General features: G+C 40.7%; 1 protein-coding gene across 3 annotated transcripts in view; it reads right to left on the minus strand.

Moving 5' to 3' along the window:
• Dlc1 (DLC1 Rho GTPase activating protein) overlaps positions 1 to 23,265 on the minus strand; it is a 355,052-nt gene that overhangs the window by 42,090 nt on the left and 289,697 nt on the right. Inside the window, exon 1 of one of the 3 annotated variants that reach the window (XM_051182279.1) lies at positions 900 to 1,226. The exons of the other annotated variants lie outside the window; for them this stretch is intronic. Coding sequence (XP_051038236.1) covers positions 900 to 936 — 37 coding nt within the window. The 5' untranslated portion in view covers positions 937 to 1,226. Of the gene's footprint in view, positions 1 to 899; positions 1,227 to 23,265 lie in introns of those variants that run through there. 3 annotated transcript variants of the gene reach the window in all.

Here is a 23,265-nt window from a genome sequence, read left to right on the forward strand (position 1 = left end):
GCAGAGACAGAAAATTACACCAGCAGGGTGGGCTGCTGTTCTGGGAGCAACCCTTAAGAAGGATCAAAGGCTCTCAGCTCCTGACACTGGAGGAGGGGACAGGGGCGCAGAGAGGGGCACTAGTCCAAGAGGCTGTCTCCTTGACTTAAAAAAAAAAAAAAAAAAAAAAAAAAAAAAAAAAATCCTCAGGCCTGGAGACATGTTTCCTTCCTTTTCCCCAACCCACGAACTCTTCCTCTCATGCCAAGGGCGTGGGCATCTGGTGGGGCTTTTCAGGAACCGCGTCCAACCACCCCACACAGCGGGAATGCGCAGAGTTCCCATCCGAACCCCACGTGCGACCGGGGTTGCGGGTGGCCAAGAAGCAACCCACACTGAGCCTGCCCTAGACTCAAGAGATTTCCAGCGTTTTAAACAGGCGAACGACAACAAAAGAAGCTAACACTTCAGTGAACGCACTCTGAAACAGTGCTAAGGAAACAGTTTCCCTAAGTACAGCTAAAGTCTACACAGTCCCTTAAATAACCCATTCTTAGAGGGACAATGCTGTTTTGGGACTTGCAGGCTGTAGGACAGCAAGAGATGGGACCGTCCCCCAAAGACGTAAAAAAGGGGTCGGCTCGCCCCTCGGTGCCCTGAGGCCAGCTTCTACAAATAGAACGCCAGGCAATACGTGGCCAAGGGACATGACCCGAAGTTAAAACCTCTCTCTCACAAACTCTTGACCCAAGCTGCTTAAACACACGCGTTCCACTATCCAGAGCCTGGGGCGACTTCTTTGTAAGCGTGTCAAAACACACAACCACAACACGGACTTGGCAGGGCGGGGTGACAAGTCCTCTTCGTCGGTCCCCTCAGCAGCTGACCCCAGGAAACAAGGCGCAAGTCCATCATCTTACGTGTTAGGATCATGGTGTCCGGCTCGTCTTTACACATCAAGGTCGGCGCAGGGCGGCGGGAGCGCACCGGGAACGTCGAGGCAGCGCAGAGTAATCGCGATCCCACTCCAGGACCCACGGTGGCACCCGGAACGCGAGCCCTCGCGTTCGTCAACACATTCTGTCTCGCAGCTTCCCTGCCCTTCGCCCTAGCTCGGGCAAAATCGTGGGTTTTGACTGCGAACGCGAAGCGAGCGCTCTCACGGAGCGGGGCACGCAGCTGAGGAGCCTCGGCTCCTGCAGCGAGGACGCTCAGCCATGGTCCAGCCTGGAGCGCACAGCCTTCTATCAGCCGGTTGCAGGCTCTGCTCGCCGCGCGCCCTCCCGGCCGCGCCCTCCCACTGAGCCCGCCCCTAAGGGCGGGACCCACGCTGCAGCCTCTGGCTGAGCTCGGGCTCCGCCCACCGCGTACCAGATCCCGCCCAAAGCCCGCCCAGGTCCCGCCTTTCTCCTCCTCCGCCCTTCCCTGGAATGTTTTCCCAGGGTCTGCACTTCTGCGGCGACGGCGGGAAGCGCCTAAAAGTCGCCAACTACTGGCCTCTGGGGTAAAGGCAAAAAGCCTGGAGGCATTTGTTGGGTGCAGAGGTCCGGGCCTCAAGCTCATTTAACCTCTCTCTATCTTTCCCTTGGTGGCTCTGTTACCCGCAGTCTCTCATGCTGGTAAGGATGGATCAGTGTCTCTTGCACAGAAAATGGGGAAAAGCAGTAACTGGTTTTTGGGACACTCATTCCTAAAGCCCACAAGAACACAGAGGGAATGTGGGTATTAACAGTGCTATAGAAGTTTCCCCCAACATGTGGGGAGAGTCAGTATACCCCATTCGCCCTCATAGCCAGTGGATTTACTTTCTAAAACTACGCATGGACTGGCCCCTAGCCTGCCATTTATGATCTGATGGTGATAATCTGTTTTGTTTTTTTTTTTTTAATTTTATTTTTCAAAGGCTTAGATGATTCTCAAGCAGCTTAGTTGGAGGTTCCTCATATCATAATAAGCCCCATTTGGAAGCTTGTGACAGAATATAGAGTAAGGTGTTTAAAGGTCCACAGCAGTTTTCATGAAAATTTACTTTAGGGTAAGTTGGTGCTTCATGTGTGTTACTTTAACCAATGGAAACTTTATTCATTCATTCAAGAGAGCATTTACAATGGGCCAAATGGTTTCTCTGCTGGATCATTCAGCAGCCAGCAAAAGGGACCATATCCCTGTCCCTGTGGAGTCAGCTTCTTCCTAGAGAAGCTCCACAATAAGCCAAACATGGGGAACGTATGTAGTATGTTAGATGAGAGATGTTAGGCAGATCAGGCAATAGACTTGAGGCAGAGTTTATCTATAAGTAGGGCTAACCACAAATAGAAAAATGTATTCCTTTATATTTCAAAAACAGATTGCTTTCATGGTCATATGCTAGGTTACAAACGAAATTCTCTCCACTTTGATCAATGGCACCCTAATTTTCCCTACCAGAATGCCTCATTTTGGAGGGAACATTCAACCTGCACTCAGCAGATGATCTATGTTGCCAGGACATTACCTGATGGCAAATGCTAGAGACCCAAAGGCAGTGCAGGGAGCATGTGCCTGCTTGCCAAGAGTTTACAGTGATGGGAAGAAATGGGGTGAATGGAAATGAGGGACTGTTGAGGGCCTAGAAAGTGAAGACCTCAACAGCCCAAGAAAAGAGTTGTCCTCTAAAGTGTGCATGCTGGTAGAACTGTGAACACACCCACAATTAGCGTGCCCTTCTGGTACTCACATTTCTGATTGTGTAAGCCCCTCATATTAAATCACATATAATTTCCATGCAACGTATGGACATCCCCTCTACATACTTTTTAATACTTATTAGATTATTTATAGTGTGCAATACAATGTGAACACTATGGAGATTCGCTTATGCCCAGTACAGCTTTGTGTGTTTGTCTTTTTTTTTCTCCGTGCTGTGTGGAGGTCAGAGAACAACTTTGTGTTTACTCTCTCCTTCCACTTTTGCATGACTTTGGAGGATCAAATTCAAGTCATCAGGCTTGCATGGTGTCCTAATTTGCTTCTCTGTTGCTGTGATAAAACAGTAATGAAAAACCAAGTTAGGGGAAGAAAGGGTTTATTTCATCTTACAGCTTCTAGTCCATCAAGGAAGGAAATGAAGGCAGGAAGTAGGAACTGAGGGCAGTTTACTGGCTTGTGTGTGACTTGCTCAGCCTGCTTTATTATATAATCCAAGAATCCCTGCTCAGTAGTAGCATCACCCACAGAAGGCTGGGTCCACCTGCACCAATCACCAATCAAAAACAAAAAACAAAAAAAACAAAAAAATGCCGCACAGGCTAGCTAGCATATAGATCAATCTGACAGGGGCATTTTCTCACCTTCTGAGAAAACATTTCTGCTTCTCACATGACTCTAGCTTGTATTGAGTGGACAAAGAAACAACTAGCAAACATGACAAGTGCCTTCACCTATTGAGCTATTTCATGAGCAACTCCCTCTCCACCCAGCACTTTATAACTTCTAGCTAAGATTTGTACTAAGTTACCCAGGCTGACCTGGAACTTACTCTATAGCCCAGGCAGACATTGAACTTCTGATTCTCTTCCCTGGACCTCTCAGGTAACTGGGATCATGGCCTGAGCCACCTTCCCTGAATATTTTCCATCAGAGACAGTGTGTATCCATGGATCAGGAAGCTGTGGATTTGGTAGGTCACTCACTGGCTCATTAAATGGCACATCAAATTTGGACAAGAAATTCCTATTTAAAATGTCTAGAAGAAAAGGAAAACAACGCAGAGCAAAGCCTTGACTTTAACCTTTGTGGGTGAGAGGAGCTCTTTCAAGCTGGGCAGAGGGAAGGCTGGCAAAATCATCAATGGTGTGGATGGACAACGCTACTGACCAGATGAAAGAGGATCTCCAAGCCAGTTCAGTGTCCTTCTTGCTCACTTAGCTTTCAATTCATCACCATAGGCTTCATTTGTCTGTCCCAGGCAGCTGGCCTTAAATTGCATTTTTCTGCTGAGCTGCATGAACTGAGATTTGGGGCTTAAGGCATTGACTCTGAGAAGTAGGCTATACCATGCAGCACAGCTCATTTGCCCTGAGCCACAGTCATTGAAAGCTTTTTCATGCATAAGGATATGTATATCCACTGCAAGGGCTGGGGAGATGGCTCAGTGGGCAAGGTCACATGGTGCAAGCATGAGCTCCTGCTTAGGATTACAGCATCCACGTAAAAAGCCAGACAAAGGGAGCCTGCTAAGTAAGCCCAGTGCTAGGAGACTGAGAATCCCTGGCACTTGCTAGCTATAATGAGTCTAGCCAAACTGGTGAGTCTTGGTTCCAGTAAGGGAGATCTTAACTGATGAAGACACTTGTCATTGATCTCTGGCCTCTGGACAGGTATGCAAATGTGTATACATAGGAATACACACACACACACACACACACACACACACACACGATACACACAAAGTAAAAAAGAACAATCCATCACAAATTAAATTAGGTTTTGCGGAGGTAGGCTGCTGTCATTGAATTATTGGTTGCCAGTGGCAGAGTTTGAAGAATATTAAGATGGTATCACAGCCTGTTCTGTTGACCTCTGAGGCAAGCATTAGCTGTTTGGAGGCTATTCTCAGCAGAAGTCAGATTTAGATTTATTTCCTAAAGATTGGAATTACCAAGGAAAGAAAAATCTCACAACTAACTCCTAAATTGCATAGCAGGCAAAGAGCTATTTTTTATGATTGTGGATTCATACTCTATTTTAATGGCTGACATTAGTCTAAGGATATCTTCTTGTGTTCCATCCCACCACCACTTGTTAAAAACAAAACACAACAACACAACTTGAAGAGGCTTAAGCCTGAGATGTTAATGAGTAAGGCAAGCCCCAGTGGAACAGGGCAAACTGGGTTGCCTAGAGACCTCCTAAAAGGAGGGCTGCCAGTGACTAGACAGGTATCTCAGCATGAAGAGCATACACTACTCTCCTGGAAGACCTGAATTGGGTCCCCAGCACCCACATCCAGCAGCTCAAGACCACCTATAAACCTAGCTCCTGGAGATTCAATGTCTCTGGCCTCAGAGGACACTTGAACATAACTCCCTTGCCACACACACATCATTAAATTATTGCAAAAATGAATCTTAAGAAAAGAGAGGGAGGGACCAGGGAGAGATGGGAGAGCTGCGGGTCCAGTACTTGCTGTTTGGCATGTGCTAACACAACAGCCCCAATACACTGGGTGAAATGTCAAAACCTCTGTTCTCTCCGCCACCCTCCCCCCTTCTTTGCTTTCTTTGCTATGTTGATAATCAAGCCACTGCCTCTGTGTGCCAGACAAGTTCTCCACCACCAAGCTACACTACCAGCCCCATTTATGTGTCTTTCTGTCAAAGGTTCCACTGTTAGATGCTGGCAACTAATAAAAAATAATTTTTTAAATCCATCCTGAGCAATTTCAACTTTGGGCTTCATTTATCCCTGGGGCAATTAGTTTAAACCTCTGGTCTGGAGATAGGAGCCAAATAATCTCTGGAAATTTCTTTGCCTCCCTTAGGACTAGAAGACTCCTCTGTGCTTGGAAAATGTTGTAATGTAATTTGTGCTCAATGGAACATTGTGAAATGACTGGGGAAAATGATTTTGATTTGTAATGCTCAAAAGAAATATGACAAAGAAACAAAATCTTGAAAATAATGTTAGCGGTTTTCAATTAAGGGGCATAATTCAATTTGAAACCCAATGGCTGTCCTGAAACAGCCATTTATTTTTTAGCTCCAATGACCCCAGTTTGGGATCTTCCTGACTCCTTCTCGAACTGATATTTGACTTACTTGGAACTTTTCACACACACCATACACTCAAGTTGCAGACAGAAGAGAGAGAAGAAGAAGAAAGGACTTGGGCAGCGAAAAAGTTTGTGCTTTTTAGGCTTTACCATAGCTGCATTGTTCAGCTGAATCTGTTATTATAACTTTCAGCCAATCCACATTCAAGACAGTGGAAGGGTAACATATTCTTTTGCAAACATCTTTACATTAGCAATGAGGGGCACAGAATGACTCTATTCTTGTACAAATGATGTAAATCTACTTTTTTTGGATAATCATTTAAACCAAACAATGTACCAGTATTTATTAAGTCAGAGAAAGGCAATGTGAAACGAATATGAAGACCAAGTGGGGATCTGGAGGGAAGTTTCTTGGGCAAAATGTAGGGACAGACAAACTTGCAGAGAATAGGGAATTCTTTTTTTCTGTTCTCTCTCTTTTCTCACTAAGCTACTAGAGAGTGAACCTAGACAAGCCAGGCATACACACCACTACTGAGCTATATCTTTAGCCTTCTTTTCATGTGAAACAAAGAAAAACAAACAAACAAAAAAAAAAACAAAAAACATGGCCTCGTTACATTGAGCAAACTGGCCTTTGGACTTGGGCTCCTTTTGCTCCAACATCTGGAGTGGGATTACGGGATGCTCACACAGTGGAAGGTCTGGACACACTGAATTCTTGATGTAGATCTAATACTTCTGTGAGCAGGCTTTCCTGGGATACTTAGCATATTTACAGTCGAATTTACTTGAAAACTTCTTTTATCCAAAGGCTCAGCTGCAGCTTAGCCTAAGGCCTCACTAGTCACAATGGGAGAGATGAGAACCCAACAGTGACACACCATCTCATGCCTCTACCACACCCTAATTTCATTTGATCTTTGCCAAGATGAATCTGGTTCTTTCATGTGGCCTCTGGCAACACAAAAACCAAGCAAGTGGCAAACAAGAATTGCAATCATCTTTCTTTTCTTTTTTACTCCATGTGAGCAACAAAGCTGCTTTCCCACTGAATTGACCAAGTCAACAGCAGGCTTTGATTGTCTATTCTGTTAGTATCCTCTGATTTTAATTATTTTTGAGCTTGTAGCACACAACTGTCTGAGTGCTGGGGATGGGCCATGTTATTTTAGAAGTAAATGGCACTTCATCTTTGTGATTTACTATGGATTAAAATGTTCATTGTGAAGAGTTAAGAAAATATGGAAAAAATGTAGAGGAAAAAAAAAAAAAAGAAGAAGAAGCTTGACAAGCAAACTACCTAAGATTACTGAGAAGCTGTAGGTCTGTTCCATCTGCATGCTCAGGCTCCTGGTCAGATAAAATTGAGATCATAGTAAATATTGTTTCACTATGTGTACTTATTTATTAAGAGTGGGCCATAGGCAGCTCCGGCTGTACTTGAACTTACTTCCTGTCTTTGTGTTCCAAGTATTGAGATCACACAGGCACAGGCATGAGCCACCACGTCAGGTTTTTATCACTGCTGTGGATCAAACCCAAGCTGTATATATGCTAGCTATAACTGAATTGTATCCCCAGCTCCTATTGCATAATATCTCAATTCACTTTACATAGCTGATGAATGTGCTTTGTTGTAGTTGCATTGTATCTGTCTTATGGGCATAGCAAACAGTTAACCCATCTAAACTTTTATTTTTTCACTTTTTTTACTTTTATTTTTTCACTAAACTTTTATTTTTAAAAGTAGGCATCCTAAGATAATATAAATTTAATTTAAAGAGCAAAGGTAATAATTTTATAGGTAAATTCACTTACTTTGAATTAAAAAGTCAAATGATAGTGGGGCTTTTGGTCTATCTATCTATCTATCTATCTATCTATCTATCTATCTATCTCTATCAATTACCTGTCCTCTATCTATCTATCTATCTATCTATCTATCTATCTATCTATCTATCTCTATCAATTACCTGTCATCTATCTATCTATCTATCTATCTATCTATCTATCTATCTATCTATCTATATCAATTATCTATATATCTGTCCATTATCTATCTATCAATCTAACTATCATCTAACTATAACTATCCATCCATTATCTATCATCTATCTATCTATCTATCTATCTATCATGTATGTACTTATCTACCTATTTACCTACCTATGTATTATCATCTGTCTTTCTAAACTGTCTTCTGGAAAGTTTTTTGGCATTTTCACAGTTTGAATATACTTGCTTCTTTTACATTCAGTTTTACCAGAATGATAATTTCAATTGCTATTGTTAAGGTGATAAGCAAAAGAAATGCTTCCCATTCTTTACATTTCCTTTGAATACTAAATTTGCTGAAGTTTGCATTGCATTCAATTCACATAACACAATATTCAATAGCTTAAGCAGATCCTCCTTGTCATGTGTCTAGCCCTACTTTCTACCTCAAGAACTCAAGAATTTTTCTTTTTTCCCAAACTGAAATTCTGTTCCTATTTAACATTAACCACTTATTCTCCTCCTCTGATAGAAACTATTTCAATGTCCTTTTGTTGAATTGGGCTGTTCCTCAAACTTCATTACTTCATGTAAGTGATAAAAGGAATAGTATATCCCTTTTGTGTGTGTGTGTGTGTGTGTGTTTGTGCCAAGCTTATGCTTCCTGAGTATCTTCATGTTTTTAAACCGCGTACATAGACACATATGCACATATAATGAGTATGTGTGGTGATCTGAATGAAAATGGCTCCCATAGTCCATCAGGGAGTGGCACCGTTAGGAGCTGTGGCCTTATTGGAGTAGGTGTGGCTTTGTTGGAGTCAGTGTGTCACTTCTGGTGGGCTTTGACATCTCAGATGCTCAAGCCAGACTGTGCCTCACTATCTTCCTGCTGCCTGCTGATCTGGATGTAGAACTCCCAGCACCATGTCTGCCTGTATGCCACCATGCTTCCTGCCTCAGCTTCCACCAGTTTACTTTATTTCACTTGCATTTAGATGCTGCAGTGGTTTGAAGAAGACATGTCTCCCCTCCCCACCAACAGACTCAATTATGTGAGCTCTTGGTCCTCAATCAAAACAGTATTTGGGGAGTTGGTGCAGCCTCAATGTGGGAAGTGAATTATTTAGGGGTGGGCTTTGAAAGTTGGTACATCACCCCAGTTCTAGCTGCTCTTTCTGCTTCTGGCTAGCTACTGCCCTGCTCTCACAGACTCTCTCTTGGGAACCCTAAGTCCAAACAAACTTTTCTTCTCTAAGTCACCTTTAGTGTTGGTGTTTTGTCACCCAAGTAACTAATACAGGTGGCTTGCATAAATGAAAGCCTCCATACTAAATGACTATGGAAGACAGGAATAAGTCCAAGACTTAGTGGCATTATATTTTTGAGAAACTTTCTGATTTTCCAAATCTTCATAAGTGCTAGGATAGTTTATATATTCATATCTGCCTCATAAGAAAGAAGTCCTAGAACATGTATGGGTTTTTCCAGTGGCCAAGTATCATGCTAATAATTTCATGTTAATCATCTTTTGCCTCATTTAAAGACCTATTTATATTAGTGCCCCCAAACTTTCACTGTTAAAATCAATATTCAGATGTCCTTTCAACCCGTATAAAGTAAAATTGCCCACCAAAATTCTCAAAATCCAAAGGGGGAACTGTGGTGTTATTTTGTTTATGATCTAGCAAATAAAGCTTGCCTGAAGATCACAGTGCAAAGCTAGCTACAGCCATAGAAGTCAGGCAATGGTGACACAAACCTTTTAATTCCAGGGCTCAGGAGAGGCAGATGGATCTCTGTGAGTTCAAGGCCACCGTGAGCTACACGGTGAATCAGTCTGAAAGAGAAACAGAGCTCACACAAATACTATCTTAGCACTTGGGATTCCATGCCTTTAACCCCAGCATTAGAGAGGAATATGAGGTGGAAGAAGACAGGAGAGAGCAGTCTGAAGTTTTTGGTGGAGAGCATTGTGGTCCAGGACACTTGGTAGAGGTAGGAACTCTTTACTGGCTTGGTTGTTTTGCTTCTCTGATCTTTCAGTTTGAACCCCAATATCTGTCTCTGGGTTTTTATTATTCACACTACAGGGAGTCCTTTTGAGTTTGTTTCTGCTGTGGAGGTGTTTTATATTCACTTGATTTATAAGATGTGGCCTTTCTCCATGATAGATTGGTCCTACAATAAAGATGCTGTGAAGTAGGTGGGGCAGTTCCATGAAAGATAATGAGCAGTTCTGTCTCAGCTGGTCACTACAGCACGTTGGCTCTTACAATGTTGCTGCTGGAAACTCCTCCACAGCTCTGGGTCATTAACTTACTTTAATAGTCAACGGGAGAGTGGAGCTATAGCAGGCCCACAGCTTGTCTCTTCATGTGTAACTAACTCCCTTAATTATCTTTTACTGATTCAGTTGAATTAAACTGTATTAAGTTGCATTTTGGGAAACTGCAAGGCAGCAAATTATCCATTTTTAAGAGGAGATCTGGTAACAGGACTCAAGAACTGTGAAAGACTGACATTTAAGAATTGGTTAGTAGAGAAAGGGCTAGATTGTGCCTGTATTCTGTTGCTGAACAAACAGCTACTTTCTTGCTTTTGCCATCATTTTGATGGGTTAACAAAGTAAATAGAGGAAAGGCAATAATAAATACATAAACATAAATACACTCAATTAGAAAAGTAGATTGTATTTCATAACTGAGTCCCTTGGATATCTGAATTCCCAATAACAATAAAAACAAAAACCTAGCTATATATTAGTTGCATGAGTTACACCAAAAGATATGCAGAGGAAGATACTATAGGGTGTACACTAAAGAAAACAATTAGGATAACTATATGCATGCCAGGAATAAAAAGCTTTACAAACTGTAAGCAGTAAGAAGTTACTACAAACCACTCCTAAGATTGATATGCCAGATAATACCCTCTGTGTTCATAGCCTCAAATATCCCAAAGCAAAATTTAGCAGAGCTAGAAGTGGGTAAATATCACAGTGGTGGGAAACTTCAATAGATTTCTCACAGTTCCAGGTAGCTTGAACAGACAAAATAAAAGTTTTAATGATCACATTCAGGCATTTGTACCCATCAGCCAAACATACATCAAGTAGGCACATGGTCTCAATCAATTATAACAAAGTCTTGATGCTGTGGTATTAGGAACAAATGAAATAAAATAAAAATTGTGGACTATAAAGTGTGCCAAAAAGCTAAAACTTTTGACAAAGTTCAAAGACACAATATCAGATCAACAACGAACATGTCCACAAACTCTTTGGTAGAATGCTGTTTCTCCTGACCCTGGAAGGTTCTTTGTGACTATCAGTGAGTAGAAGTGGTTCTGCTTTTACTTATAAGGTAGTTTAGCAAATGTCTTGATTTAATTATTCTGGAGGTTTCTGCTACTATATAATAAGTATGGTAGCCCTGTGCAGAAATCAAATGGGAAGGTGGCAGAAATTCCAGAAAGCTCTAGCTGCTTCAGTCCACAACTATTGGCATATATGGTTCTTGGCCTAGGCACTTGTGAGTAGGGAACCTTGAAAGACCCCAATCCCAGCTACCATTACACTCAGCTGCATGAGAGCCCTGGCATGTATAAGATGAGTGGTTCACTTGACTGAGTCAGGGGTTGCCCAAATGGCTGGTAATACATTACTACTTGGTATGTTTGCGGCATGACTTCTGGAAAAGATAATATTTGAATAGTGGGCAGATTTTATCACCTAACCAGTTGAGTGCCCTGATAAAACAAAAAGGCAAAATGAGGGCAGTTTTGCTCTATCCCGGAGTAGGAAAACCATCTCTGCCTTTTTACAATAGAACTCCAGGGTCTCCGGCTTTGGGACTCTGGGATTTGTTCCTGCAATACTACCAGCTTCCCTGATTCTACTCATTGATGCTGATGCATTATGGGATTTATCAGTCTATAGGGAGATATATCATCTATCTATCTATCTATCTACCTCCTATATATCTATCTATCTCTTCAACCACCCATTCCATTGGTTTTGTTTCTCTCTGGAGAAACACGAATTATTAGACCCTAAGGAAAAAAATGGCCAATGACAACATTCCATAAGCAAATTGAGAATAACTGATATTGTTTTGAGTAATAACTGATATTGTTTTAAGCCACTGTGTTGAGGTAGCTATGCAATGATAGATAACTCAGAACAGCCATATTATCAGGAAAAATGGATCAAAATTAGAAATCAATAACAGTATAATGATAAAATGCTTTATAATTTGTATTACTATTAAATATATGATTGATGAAGCTATTATCCTGAAAATTTAAGTATCAAAGTATAGTATCAAACTTATGATGAAGGGTGATGAAATAGGTAACTGGGATTGCTTCTACTCGCCAAACTTATATGGTTAAAAAAAAAAAAAAAGTAAGCACAGAGTTTGGAAAAACAACAAGACAACAACTCGAAGAATGAAAACTAAAGAATCAGTAGAAAAAAAATAATAAATTTTAGAAAACTCCCTATCCCCTACTTACCATCTTTAAAAGACTTTTTCATAATTTTAAAAACCTTATCTAGTTGTAGTGCTGAAAAGACAGCACAGCAGTTACGAGTCTATGCTTCTATAGGACCCAGGTTCAATTCCCAGCACTGACATGGAAGCTCACAACTGTCTGTACCTCCAGTTCCAGAATCTGACACCCTCTTCTGGCCTCTGCTGGCATTGCACACACCCTGTGCACATACTTACCTGTAGGGAAAACATCCATACACATTAAAAATAAAAAAAGTCTCATCACAGGGTAGTGGTGGTGCATGCCTTTAATCCCAGCACTTGGGAGGCAGAAGCAGAGGCAGGCAGATTTCTGTGAGTTCAAGACCAGCCTGGCCTACAAAAAGATAAAAAAGTCTCAGAATTATTAGACTGGGGGCATTAAAAGTAATGACAGTTAATAAGTAAATTTCTTAATTAAGATATCCCCAAATTTTTCATATTTCCATCTTTATATATTGTAAATCTACTATTATTAATGATGACAGTAGTAATAATCACAGGAACTTGATTCATAAGGAGGTATAAACTCTCCAATGTTAGTGCTGGCTGTCTCTAGACTCATCTCCCACTTGACACATGGGAATTCTGTGCTTAATTCAGTTTTGTTTTTTAAATTGCTGTTTTTACCATTGCTTATGTTAAAGCATGCTGAAAGTTGGGAAAGAGAAGTCCAAAACAGATTCTGGAAAAATTTCAAATTATTTATTTATGTATGTGAGTTCTCTATTTGCATGTATGCCTGCAGGACAGAAGAGGATGTCAGACAGAAGAGGCCATTAGCTCCCATTAGAGATGGTTGTGAACTACCATGTGATTGCTGGGAATTGAACTCAGGACTTCTGAAAGAGCTCTTAAGCACTGAGTCGTCTCTCCAGCCCCTTTCTTGAAATTTTACTGTGCTCCTCAGCACAGAGCACAAGACAGGCAAGTAAGCAGGAGCTTTTCCTTAGAGGCTTTAGGACCCTTGAGGTGACTATTGACTTGACACCAAGACAGGGCTGCTTCTGAATGGTGGTGCAGAATCTGCAAGGAATTTAAGAAGGATGGAGAAATGCTATCAATGCAAGGAAAATGTAGTTCTCTTAAGGGCGATCGGTCTATAAATGGACAAGATAATGTAAAAAGCTCCCATGAGTGTCCTCTAAAGAGTGCCTAAAAACAAACCAGGCTGACAAAGTTTTTACGCATCTCTTCATGTGTGAGGTGTCATGGCTTATGTCTCAGTACACAATCACCATATTTCATTACCAAACAAAACAAAACAACCCTTCTTTTCCCTACTTGGCTATCAAAGGAGCTGAATGTACCAGTTGCATTGCCTAGATTCTTCCTCAAATGATATAGCTGGTCTCCTGGGAAGGGAGGGATTTAAGCCAAAACTGACCTAAATGGATCTCCAGCAGAAAACGGAAGTATGATAGGTAGATCCCTGATAGTTCCCCTAGATGAGTTATGTGTGGATTTCTTTTGAGGAGCGGGTGTTTCAAGACAGGTTTCTTGTAGCTTGAGAGCCTGACCAGGAACTCACTCTGTGGCCTTGAGCTCACAGAGATCTGCCTGCCTCTACCTCTCAAGTGCTGGAAATTAAGTATGTGTGGATTCCATTCTCCACTAACAGCTTTGGGACCCAAATAATACTATACCTGGCACTTTCATTGCTTCTATAGCGATCTCAGATCATGATAGACAGAGACTGTGCATGCTTAGCTGGCCCTAGGACTGGGTGGAGGAACTTCTGTACTGAGGAAGAATGGGACATAAACTCCATTGTTCCCCCAGTCCCCAAACTAGGTCTGGGACAAACCAGATCACCTGGAGACACATCAGGCTGTATTTGTAAACAGTCACAAAAGAGAAGTTCTCTCATTCTGATTTACAGGCTTGTGACTGATGCTAATCATGCTAATTTGACTATTCTGTAGTCTGGCCTTTATCTGGAAATTTAGTGCATGGCAAAACTTGTCTATTGCAAACAGGGTTATGGCTTGAATCAGGCTGTACACACTTAGACACTGTGAAGAGACAGCTAAGTAGGGTCTGTAGGGAGAAGATCATAAACCAAATTGTGTGTGTGTGTGTGTGTGTGTGTGTGTGTGTGTGTGTGTGTGAGAATATACATTTCCTCAGCTTTCCCAGACAGCTGAAAAAGGAATGGTAGAAAAATAAAGGGCTATTTGTTGGGTTAAGGGAAGCTCCGAGTCTTCAAACTACACCCGTGTACTATAAAAAATAATCATTACTGAGACAGGGTCTTGCTCCCTTGCCCTGACTGGTCCCGACCTCACGGGCTCAAATGCCCCCCCTGCTTCATCTTCCCATACAGCTTTGACTACAGATGTGCACTGCCGTGTCCAGTTTCATCTGTGTTTTCATTTAGAATTTCTTTTATTAGAAAAAAAGTTTAATGGGTGTTTCATTTACAATTTATTTACTGTCACTAACAAAGCTTAGCCAAAGATAACATGCAGAGGACAAGAAGAGACTGAGAGATGGTATCTCATATAAGGGTTCCATTGTGTCCTTTTGTCTTTGTCACCAATACTCTAATTGATCACTCTATTGCAGTGAGCAGGAGCTCAGGAGAAGCATGCGGTGTCACCCTGATCATGTGACTCACAGGCACAGATGGGAATTGTGAGGAAGACACATGACTGGCTGTAAACACAGGAGCCCAGAGACGGCTTTAATATCCTTAGACAGAAGCATGACAGATTGGTGGGGGGACTCCTTCCTTCTCAGGAAACCAGGCCTCTGGCTATAGTTTTGTCTTAACTGTGCCTTAGATCTTATGAACTCTTTCCCCCTGAACTTTGAAGGACCTACACTTTCCAGTAACACTTTAATGTGCATGAAACAAAAACTCCAATGAAGGGTTTGAGCATAAAATCTCATTGAAGGCTCTGATTTCTTAGGATGTTTTACTACAAACAGACTTCACCCTCAGAACAGTATTTCAACAGGAAACTACTCCCCTGGAGAACAATGGCCTTAAAGATGAAGGGGCCTTCATAAGTACTATTGATTCTCAACTCTTTTCCAAGGAAAAAACAAAAAGCAACAACTTAATGCATTCTTTTAGGGGCTGGCTATCGTTGAGATTCTTTTTTTCTTTTCTTTTTTTTTTTTTTTTAAACACTTAATGTCTTAGGTAAGAAAGATACAAAGTTGGATTGAGGAAGTTGGGAATTTAACTGCTAAGAATTATGGGAGCTGGGATGAGATGATAGTGAAGTATATGAGGAAGATGAACTATGAAGAGAGACTGCGAATCCTTTTGAAACATGGATGACCATCTAGGACAGGTACATGAAGAAAAGTGGGCTCCAAAACTTTGGACTAGGAGAACCACAGAAAAAGCTGGGATAGACAGAAAAGCACATGGTATTGGTATGGAAAGCCTCATGATTAAAGATGATGTTTCTGCTTCAGTGAGTCTGTCAGCCCAAAGAAAGCCAATAAAAACACCAGCAGTCTGTTTTCAGATATGTGTTGAGTGCTGTCTATATTGTGTTTCTGAGTTTTTTTTTTTTTTTAATGTGGTTTAATTCTCTAAACAGCCACGGGTTTATTAACATCTTCATTGTATAAGCAATTTCAGACAGCTTAACAGCTCACTCAAGGAAACTTTAGCACTAGATTCAAACCCATGGCTTCCCACTATAGTGTCTATGTGGAACTTGAGAAGTGTTGTTTCCATTCAGGGGGACTGAAGAGTGTGTCTAGAAATGGACACCGATGAGGAATTTAGATTATAAAGTAAAATTGAGAAGACACATGATTAATCAATATCGAAGGCTGTCATGTGAAAACAAACAGACCTTGCCTACTCTTTAGACCAAATGATTTTTGAAGTGTTTCAGGACTGAAAACATAAAACAAAAGTGACTTTCTGAAAACACGGGTAAGTGAGGAACGGGAGGAGGGGACTTACTTTTCATTCTATGTGCAATCGTAAATGTCAAAGCACACAGTTCAGATATACCGTCTGTTCAAAATGATTTACTAGAGTGTGGTAAGGCTCCTCTCTCTTCTTCCGCATGCAGAGGTATGTAAGTGATGGATGTGTACTGTGGACATTCATAATTGACCCTAGCGAACACGTCTCGCTGAGTTTTAGTTTGCATGTGGTATCTCTGTGTGATGTTATTCATTGACTTCTTAAAAAAATACACTCAATAAATATATTCCACAAAGAACTCATATTCATAACAATGAGCAGTTTCCCATAAGTCAATGTTAAGAAGTAAGATGAATTTTAAAATAAAAGCAAAGAATAGATACTTTGCAGACATAACAATGGCCTCATTTATATTCACTTATGACAGTGGTTCTTAACTTTCCTAATGCCGCGACCCTTTAATACAATTCCTTGTGTTGTGGTAACCCTAACCATAAAGGCGTTTTTGCTACTACTTCATAAGTGCAGTTTTTCTACTGTTATAAATTGTAGTGTAAATATCTGCTATTCCAATGGTGTTATGGACCTCCATGAAAGGGTCATTAAACACTTAAACAGGTCACAGCCCCCACAGGTTGAGAACCACTCATTTATAATGTTGATATATAATAATATATTCTTTGCTTTTGCTTATTAGTGTTTAATTTAAAATATATTCTGAAATTGAAATTATTCCTAATTGGGACTATTATGAAGAAGACTGATGTGAACATTGTTGTAGCTTTCTCTTTTTTGTTCTTTTTTAAATTATGACCAAGAATATAAGACTTTTCATATTATCCAGTGTGTCCATGTGCCTATGTGCTCATTGCCTTGCATAACCAGGCAAAATGTTCTTCCGACGGTTGCCATGAGCAACAAGTAGGAGCAGAAAAGCATTGCCTACTTTTTATGGTTTCCTATTAGATGAACAGTATGAACTCTAGCTCCATGTTTACTAAATATAGTCTCAAGACTGCTCTGAATAAGGGACTGTCTAGAATCTAAAGAATGCCTTGTGAGCCAGGAACTAATTCTGTAGAGAAGTCCTGGTCTTCAGAAAGTGACAACAGTGCCACATTTCCTGAAGCTTGCATCCCCTGGCCTCTCAGTAGTGTTCTGAAATGGTGTAGGATGGATGGCATTACTGAAGTTGTCAAGGCTAGGTGTTTTCTGTAATAGCAGAAAAAAGTTTTGGGGGATGGGTTCATCTGCAGAATTTTCTGATACAATTCAATTCTGAGCTGAAAATTTATAACCAAAAGAAATATTTTTATACATTTCCTCAGTTTCAAGATTATCTGATAATATAGTTAACGGTCAGAGCATCTTTCGTGAATGAAGTTATTCTCGGTAAATTATGTGATAGTTCTAATTTCCACAGGATACTAAGGGGATGGCTGAAAATAGAACTTGTCTTTCAAAAATCTGATTGTAAGCATTAATATGAGCCACTACTGTATCATCATTATGCCTACCATATAGCCATCAAGAACATCTTATCAATTACCTGAAAACCTGTGGCCATTCTTCCCCCACCACCCATGGGGCATCAGTGGCTAAAGGAAGCCATTGGTTCTGAACCTATGATTCATTAACGCTTGGTTACTGCTTTTACCGATGCACCCCAACATGCATGCTTGCTTTCTAGCAACTTCCTTCTCCTCTTCACCATAAAACTTTGAAATTGATTCTTTACTGCATACTCACACACATTTAGTATTGCCAGTGACAGCTAGTAGAGATGACCGAGGAGGACAAGGAGATACTCTCCTGTCTTTTACATAGAAATACTTAAGATATGTAGATAAAGCTAAACCCTGATATATCAATCACATTTTTTGAAAACAAACAAACAAACAAAAGATAAATGTAACATATATATTTTAAAAAATCAACGTAGAATTCAAAGAAATAAAAGGTAAAACATAAGCGTTGCATGGGGATAACTTAGGATTTTCAAATGCCAACCTTGCTTGCAGATATTTGTACAAGTATATTTTCTTTTTGTTTATATATATTTGTATATATTACGTTTTCCTCACTGATCCTAGGAAAACTGTTCTACAGATTTCTTTAAAAGACATGATTACATGTTTCCATGTCACTGCATAGAGATAAACCAAATTTCTGTTGTTTGCATAGAATTTTGCTACATGGCTCCACCCTATTTACTTAACTATTTTTTTTTCTTTTTGGATGGGCATATGTATCACAGTTTTTGGTTTTTGTTATTACTATATTCTTACAGCAGTGGACATCCTGGTGTCTACAAAAACAAAATAAAACAAAAACCCACAAAAGAAAAAGAGACTATAACAGTAGGCATCAACATTTTTAGTCTTGAATATTAATTACTATAGTTTTAATGATTATACCATTTTTATACTCTGTTAGGGTAAAAACAGATGTAAATCTATTTATATTTTACATGAAAAGTATGTTCACCAAAATAGATATTTTCAATATCTTAGAAAGTTCACTAATAAAATTTTAAGGTAAGTGCTTTTAGCTAAATAAGCTTTAAGCAGTTAGGGCTGTTCAAAAAGCATGTGCATATTTATAAATCATACTGTTTGCTTTATTATTTATTACTTTTAAACACAAGATTTTTCCTAAAATCTTGCTAAGTATGAATGACCACCAGCTCTATGGTCTCCTTATAGGCATCACTTACTAATTGAAGTGTAGTGAAGATATCCCTTAACAGTCCACAGAGCTACAGTTGGTTGTATCTTTTTCTGAATTTTCATTACAAACTTCTAACCCACGAGGATAGTCCTATTTCACTTTTTATTCTGAGTTCTGCATTTTTACATGTCTTGAAAAGTAGCACACTCTCTAGATGTATTCTGAAGCTACCATCCTCCTTTTCCAACTTACAAAGTTTGTGGAAAACATGGCAGTCTATCTGCTCATTGTTCAACCAGGAAAGAGTAGCATAGGGCAACCTAGCATAGTATGTCATGTTATTCAAGATTAATAATCTCCCAAGCACAGTGCAGCTTCACTGGAAAGCTAGTTTTGATTAATAACATCATTAAATTTAATGCCTCCCAACCCTTACCCTGAGTTGTGTTTTACAGTAACTTCCTCCCATCCGTCTGATGCTAAAGGGACCTCCTGAACGATATGAGTTATAGACATATAAGGATAGGCTTCTGCTCTGCCTTTCTTCTTGCTGTGCTGAATGACAAGGTTACAAGGTTGGAGTGCACCAGACAAGCAGACGCTCTTCATACACCCTTTCTGACTTTATTCACATTGTTTCACCATGTGAAGAGAACTGTCTTCCTTCCCACCAAGCCCTAGACAAATCCACCACATATTTTCTCTTGGGAATACCGACTCCATTCATTGGTGGCCCTTTATCGACACACTCCCCATCCCTTCCTTCCAGGGTTTATTCAGAGTTTTTGGTTAGAAGAAGGAAAGGGTGGGTTCTCACTTTTATAAACCTTAGAACGAAAGGTTATGAAAAGTCCACGTGTCCTTGTATCTGATTTGGCCAGTGAGAATGTTTGCAGCTAGGAAATCTGGGGCTTTCAGTCCACAGGATTGCTTGCTACACCCTTAGGGAGTACTTAGCTAGCGTTTAGTAACTCTAAAATCTACCTGGGAGAAATCTTACATTCCACTCCTCTGAAAGTGCAATGGTCATTGAGGCCAATGTTTTCAGAGAATACTTAAAGGACAGAAAAGGTAGCTACCTTCTATTGTCCCTGTGAAGGTGTACGTGTGGTGTTTTGTGTGTGTGTGTGTGTGTGTGTGTGTGTGTGTGTGTGTGTGTGTGTTGGTATGATTGTAACATCAAAATTAACTGCAGAACTTGGACTCTGATTCCTAGACAAGAAGTATAAATTATGTGGATTTTATTCACTCAGAACTCTGAGACACTTTAGCAGGGTCTTCTTGGGACTAATCATGCCTGTCACACTGACCTTGCAAACTTAATTATCCATATCACAGGAGTCTGGATGCTTACCTCTTTGAACCGTGGCATACAAATCAAAACCACTTATCCAATGAAACAATTCCCCTTTTTGGTACAAACTATCAAGTGTAAAATACTCTATCTAATACATTAGGAACTCAAAAGACTTTTTAATGCCATAAAGGGCGGCAGGGGGGTGGGGGGTGGGCAGTGACAAATATCCTTAAATGCAAGGCTGGATTAGGGAAAGTTCAAGACTAGAGACTGAAGGGGAAATTTTAGGGGGTCTGTAAGAAGACAAAAACTCATCTCAGGGAAGAGCATAGAGCATGTGTTTCTGAAAGGCAGAATCTGCTAATAGCTCTGGAGGGAACAATAGGGATTTGCAGTAAATTAATTAAGAAGAGAGGAGAGAGGAGCATTAAGCAGAAATGACTTTGCGTTTGAAAAAAAGTAACAGAACGGGTAATCACCACTTAGCTATTTATTAGTTTGCAAATCATAGTGATAGCCTAATCTAAGAAGACTGGACCCAGAAAGGTCCAACTGTTCATCTATATCCTACATAAGCAATAAATACACCTATATGTTTAGTAAAAAGGAGATTCTTCAGTAATCTGAGCTCCAAAATACAACTGTGTTCAAATTCTATCTTAGAGATTCTCAGACATTTTAAAAAATACTTTGAACAGAAATTTAGATTTTATAATTTTTATTTCATTTGAGGGTTATAATCATATCCCTTTTTCATCAGACCAAATTCTATTTACTCTCATTTTTTTTAAAATCAAAAGTATACCTTATTACAAAAATAAATAGTAAAAGAGAAATCTCCTCTTCTGCCTAAGAGTTCACTTACCCATTTACAGTAGGAGAATTTTTTGAAACTAGATATCATGGGAATATGTCAGAGCTTGGAACTTGTGCACACTGTCCAGCTGGGTTTTGTTTAAAATTTAAAGCCTTCAAATATTTCACTGTAATAAACCCAAGATAGCTTTTAAAAAAATAATACATGCCATCTGTGTGTTCTGTAAAACATCCTTCATGTTTTCAAACCATGGTATGTCTCCACAGTGCACTACCCAATTGATCCATAACAACAAGAAGGGTTTTAGTTTTTGTTAAGTTCAGCATTTGTGGGTAACACATTTAGCCAAACTTATTCATCTTTCTATTAAAAGGAAAGTAATGACAATAACAAAACACCATTTTCCCAATTCATTTCCTCTCTAGGAGTAGCCAGCATGCAGTTTAACAAACGAACAGTTTTGACAATTTGTGCAATTAGTGGGAAAGGGTGATGCTAGGTGTTCAACCATACCTCTACCTCCTTTATTCTCACTGAAAACCGTGAATGTTATGTCCAGACAGGAATCAGGCAGTTGAGGGAGAGAAAAGTGAAGGAGAAATGCATCCCATAACATCAAACTCTTCTTTGGGTCAAACAATACTTTGGTAAAATATTTGAAGTTCAGTCATGTTTTTTATAGAGAAATCTGGAGCATTTGAAAAGCACTCATTTTCCTTCAACTTTGCCATGACTTTTCTTCCAATCTCCTCTAAATGTTTCTTGTTCCTTTTGATACCAGCATTAGTCCTCATAGGGAGCATGTGCACATGGGTGTGCATCCACCCCAGCCAACATTCCTCCCTCCAGTGACTCTGTCGTCCTCATTTTTCTGACACTTCTGATCGTGGGGCAGTTGTTTAACTTCATATTCTGAAAAAGCATAATAAATCAGGGTATCCAGCCTACACAACTGGTACCAACTCAGTGAAGTGTCAGAGTCCCAGATCACCAATACTTGGACCCGTGTTGTGAAGAACCTCTCTGGAAGCGAGGGCTCTCTTCATATAGACAGCTGCAGAATGTAGCGAGGAAATCTGTGTAACTAGCAAAGCAGGCACAGATAGGAATTTTGGCTTCAGATTCGAATTCCACTCCATGACTCCAAGGTGGAGAGTGTTTTGTGATCTACCCATGTGGCGCTGATTTCCTTCACGGGCTCCTTAATCAAATATCAGTACCATGGCAGGAGCCCAGAAGATGACAAGGGATGGGAGCAGAAACTTCTCTGTTTGTGCACCCCCCTCAAGCTTTGGTTCTACAGTTCTTACCAGGCCACAGAAACTCCAGAGAGAACTCTGCCATGGGAGCCACTGGGCATTCCAAGCAGTCCATTTGTGAGGCAGTGATGCTGGCTAGTCACCTAAGAGGCTCAAGACTGACCCACATTTCCTATGCCATGGTATTGGCCTGCCTATAAGATGGCCAGACTGCCGCATGTTCTTGCTTTTAGGTTTCAGTGGGTGGAAAAGGGACTTAGTTGGACTTAGTTGGCTGACTGCTCTGTGTCTCAACACGAAGTCTAAGAACTCGCTTGCTTGAGGCACCACCTCATTCAACACCCCCTCTTTTGTTTACTTATTATGCAACCTAAGGGTGTAGTGCCTCAATTATAAACCCAGACAGGGGCTTTCCTTCCTACACCCCGACTCTCTATCATATAATAACTTTCTTGGGTGAGCTGGCACCCATCCTGTACAACAGACCCCACACACGCACATATCCACTATATTCTCGGTGACATCCAGGGCAATGTATACCTCCCATGGGACCCTGAGGTGGGTTCATAGAAACACAGGGCTTGCAAAGTTCTCCTATCTGGTATGTGAATCTGAAGGACAAAGGCATGAAAGAAGGAAGGAAGGGACGAAGGAAGGAGTGGGACACCACCCCCGTCCACACGCACACACAAAGGCAGATAGGCGAGCACAACACCGTAATGCTAGCTTTAAGCCATAAACCTTTGAGTCATAAAGAGTCACCCTGATGCATGGACCGAATGCCTTTTGACTCACAGAGTGTTCCAGTACCTGTCCCAGCTTGATTTAAAGCCTTGAAATGTTTCTCATCATCTCCATGTGGTGTTCTGGGTGCTGCCACCCTGGAATGCTGGGCGGACCTGTCTCTAGCTTGTCTCACCTTAGAGGGTGAGTGACGCCTTGTAGACTCCTCCCTGCTTTCTCTCCCCTCACCTCTCATCAGTTAGACATTCCAAACGAATGCCTTGAAACCAGAGAAAGCTCAACTCTGTTAGAATAGAGGATTTTTTTTTTT

This window comes from Phodopus roborovskii, unplaced genomic scaffold (genome assembly GCF_943737965.1).
Source record: "Phodopus roborovskii unplaced genomic scaffold, PHOROB, whole genome shotgun sequence".
Classification (NCBI taxonomy): Eukaryota; Metazoa; Chordata; class Mammalia; order Rodentia; family Cricetidae; genus Phodopus; species Phodopus roborovskii.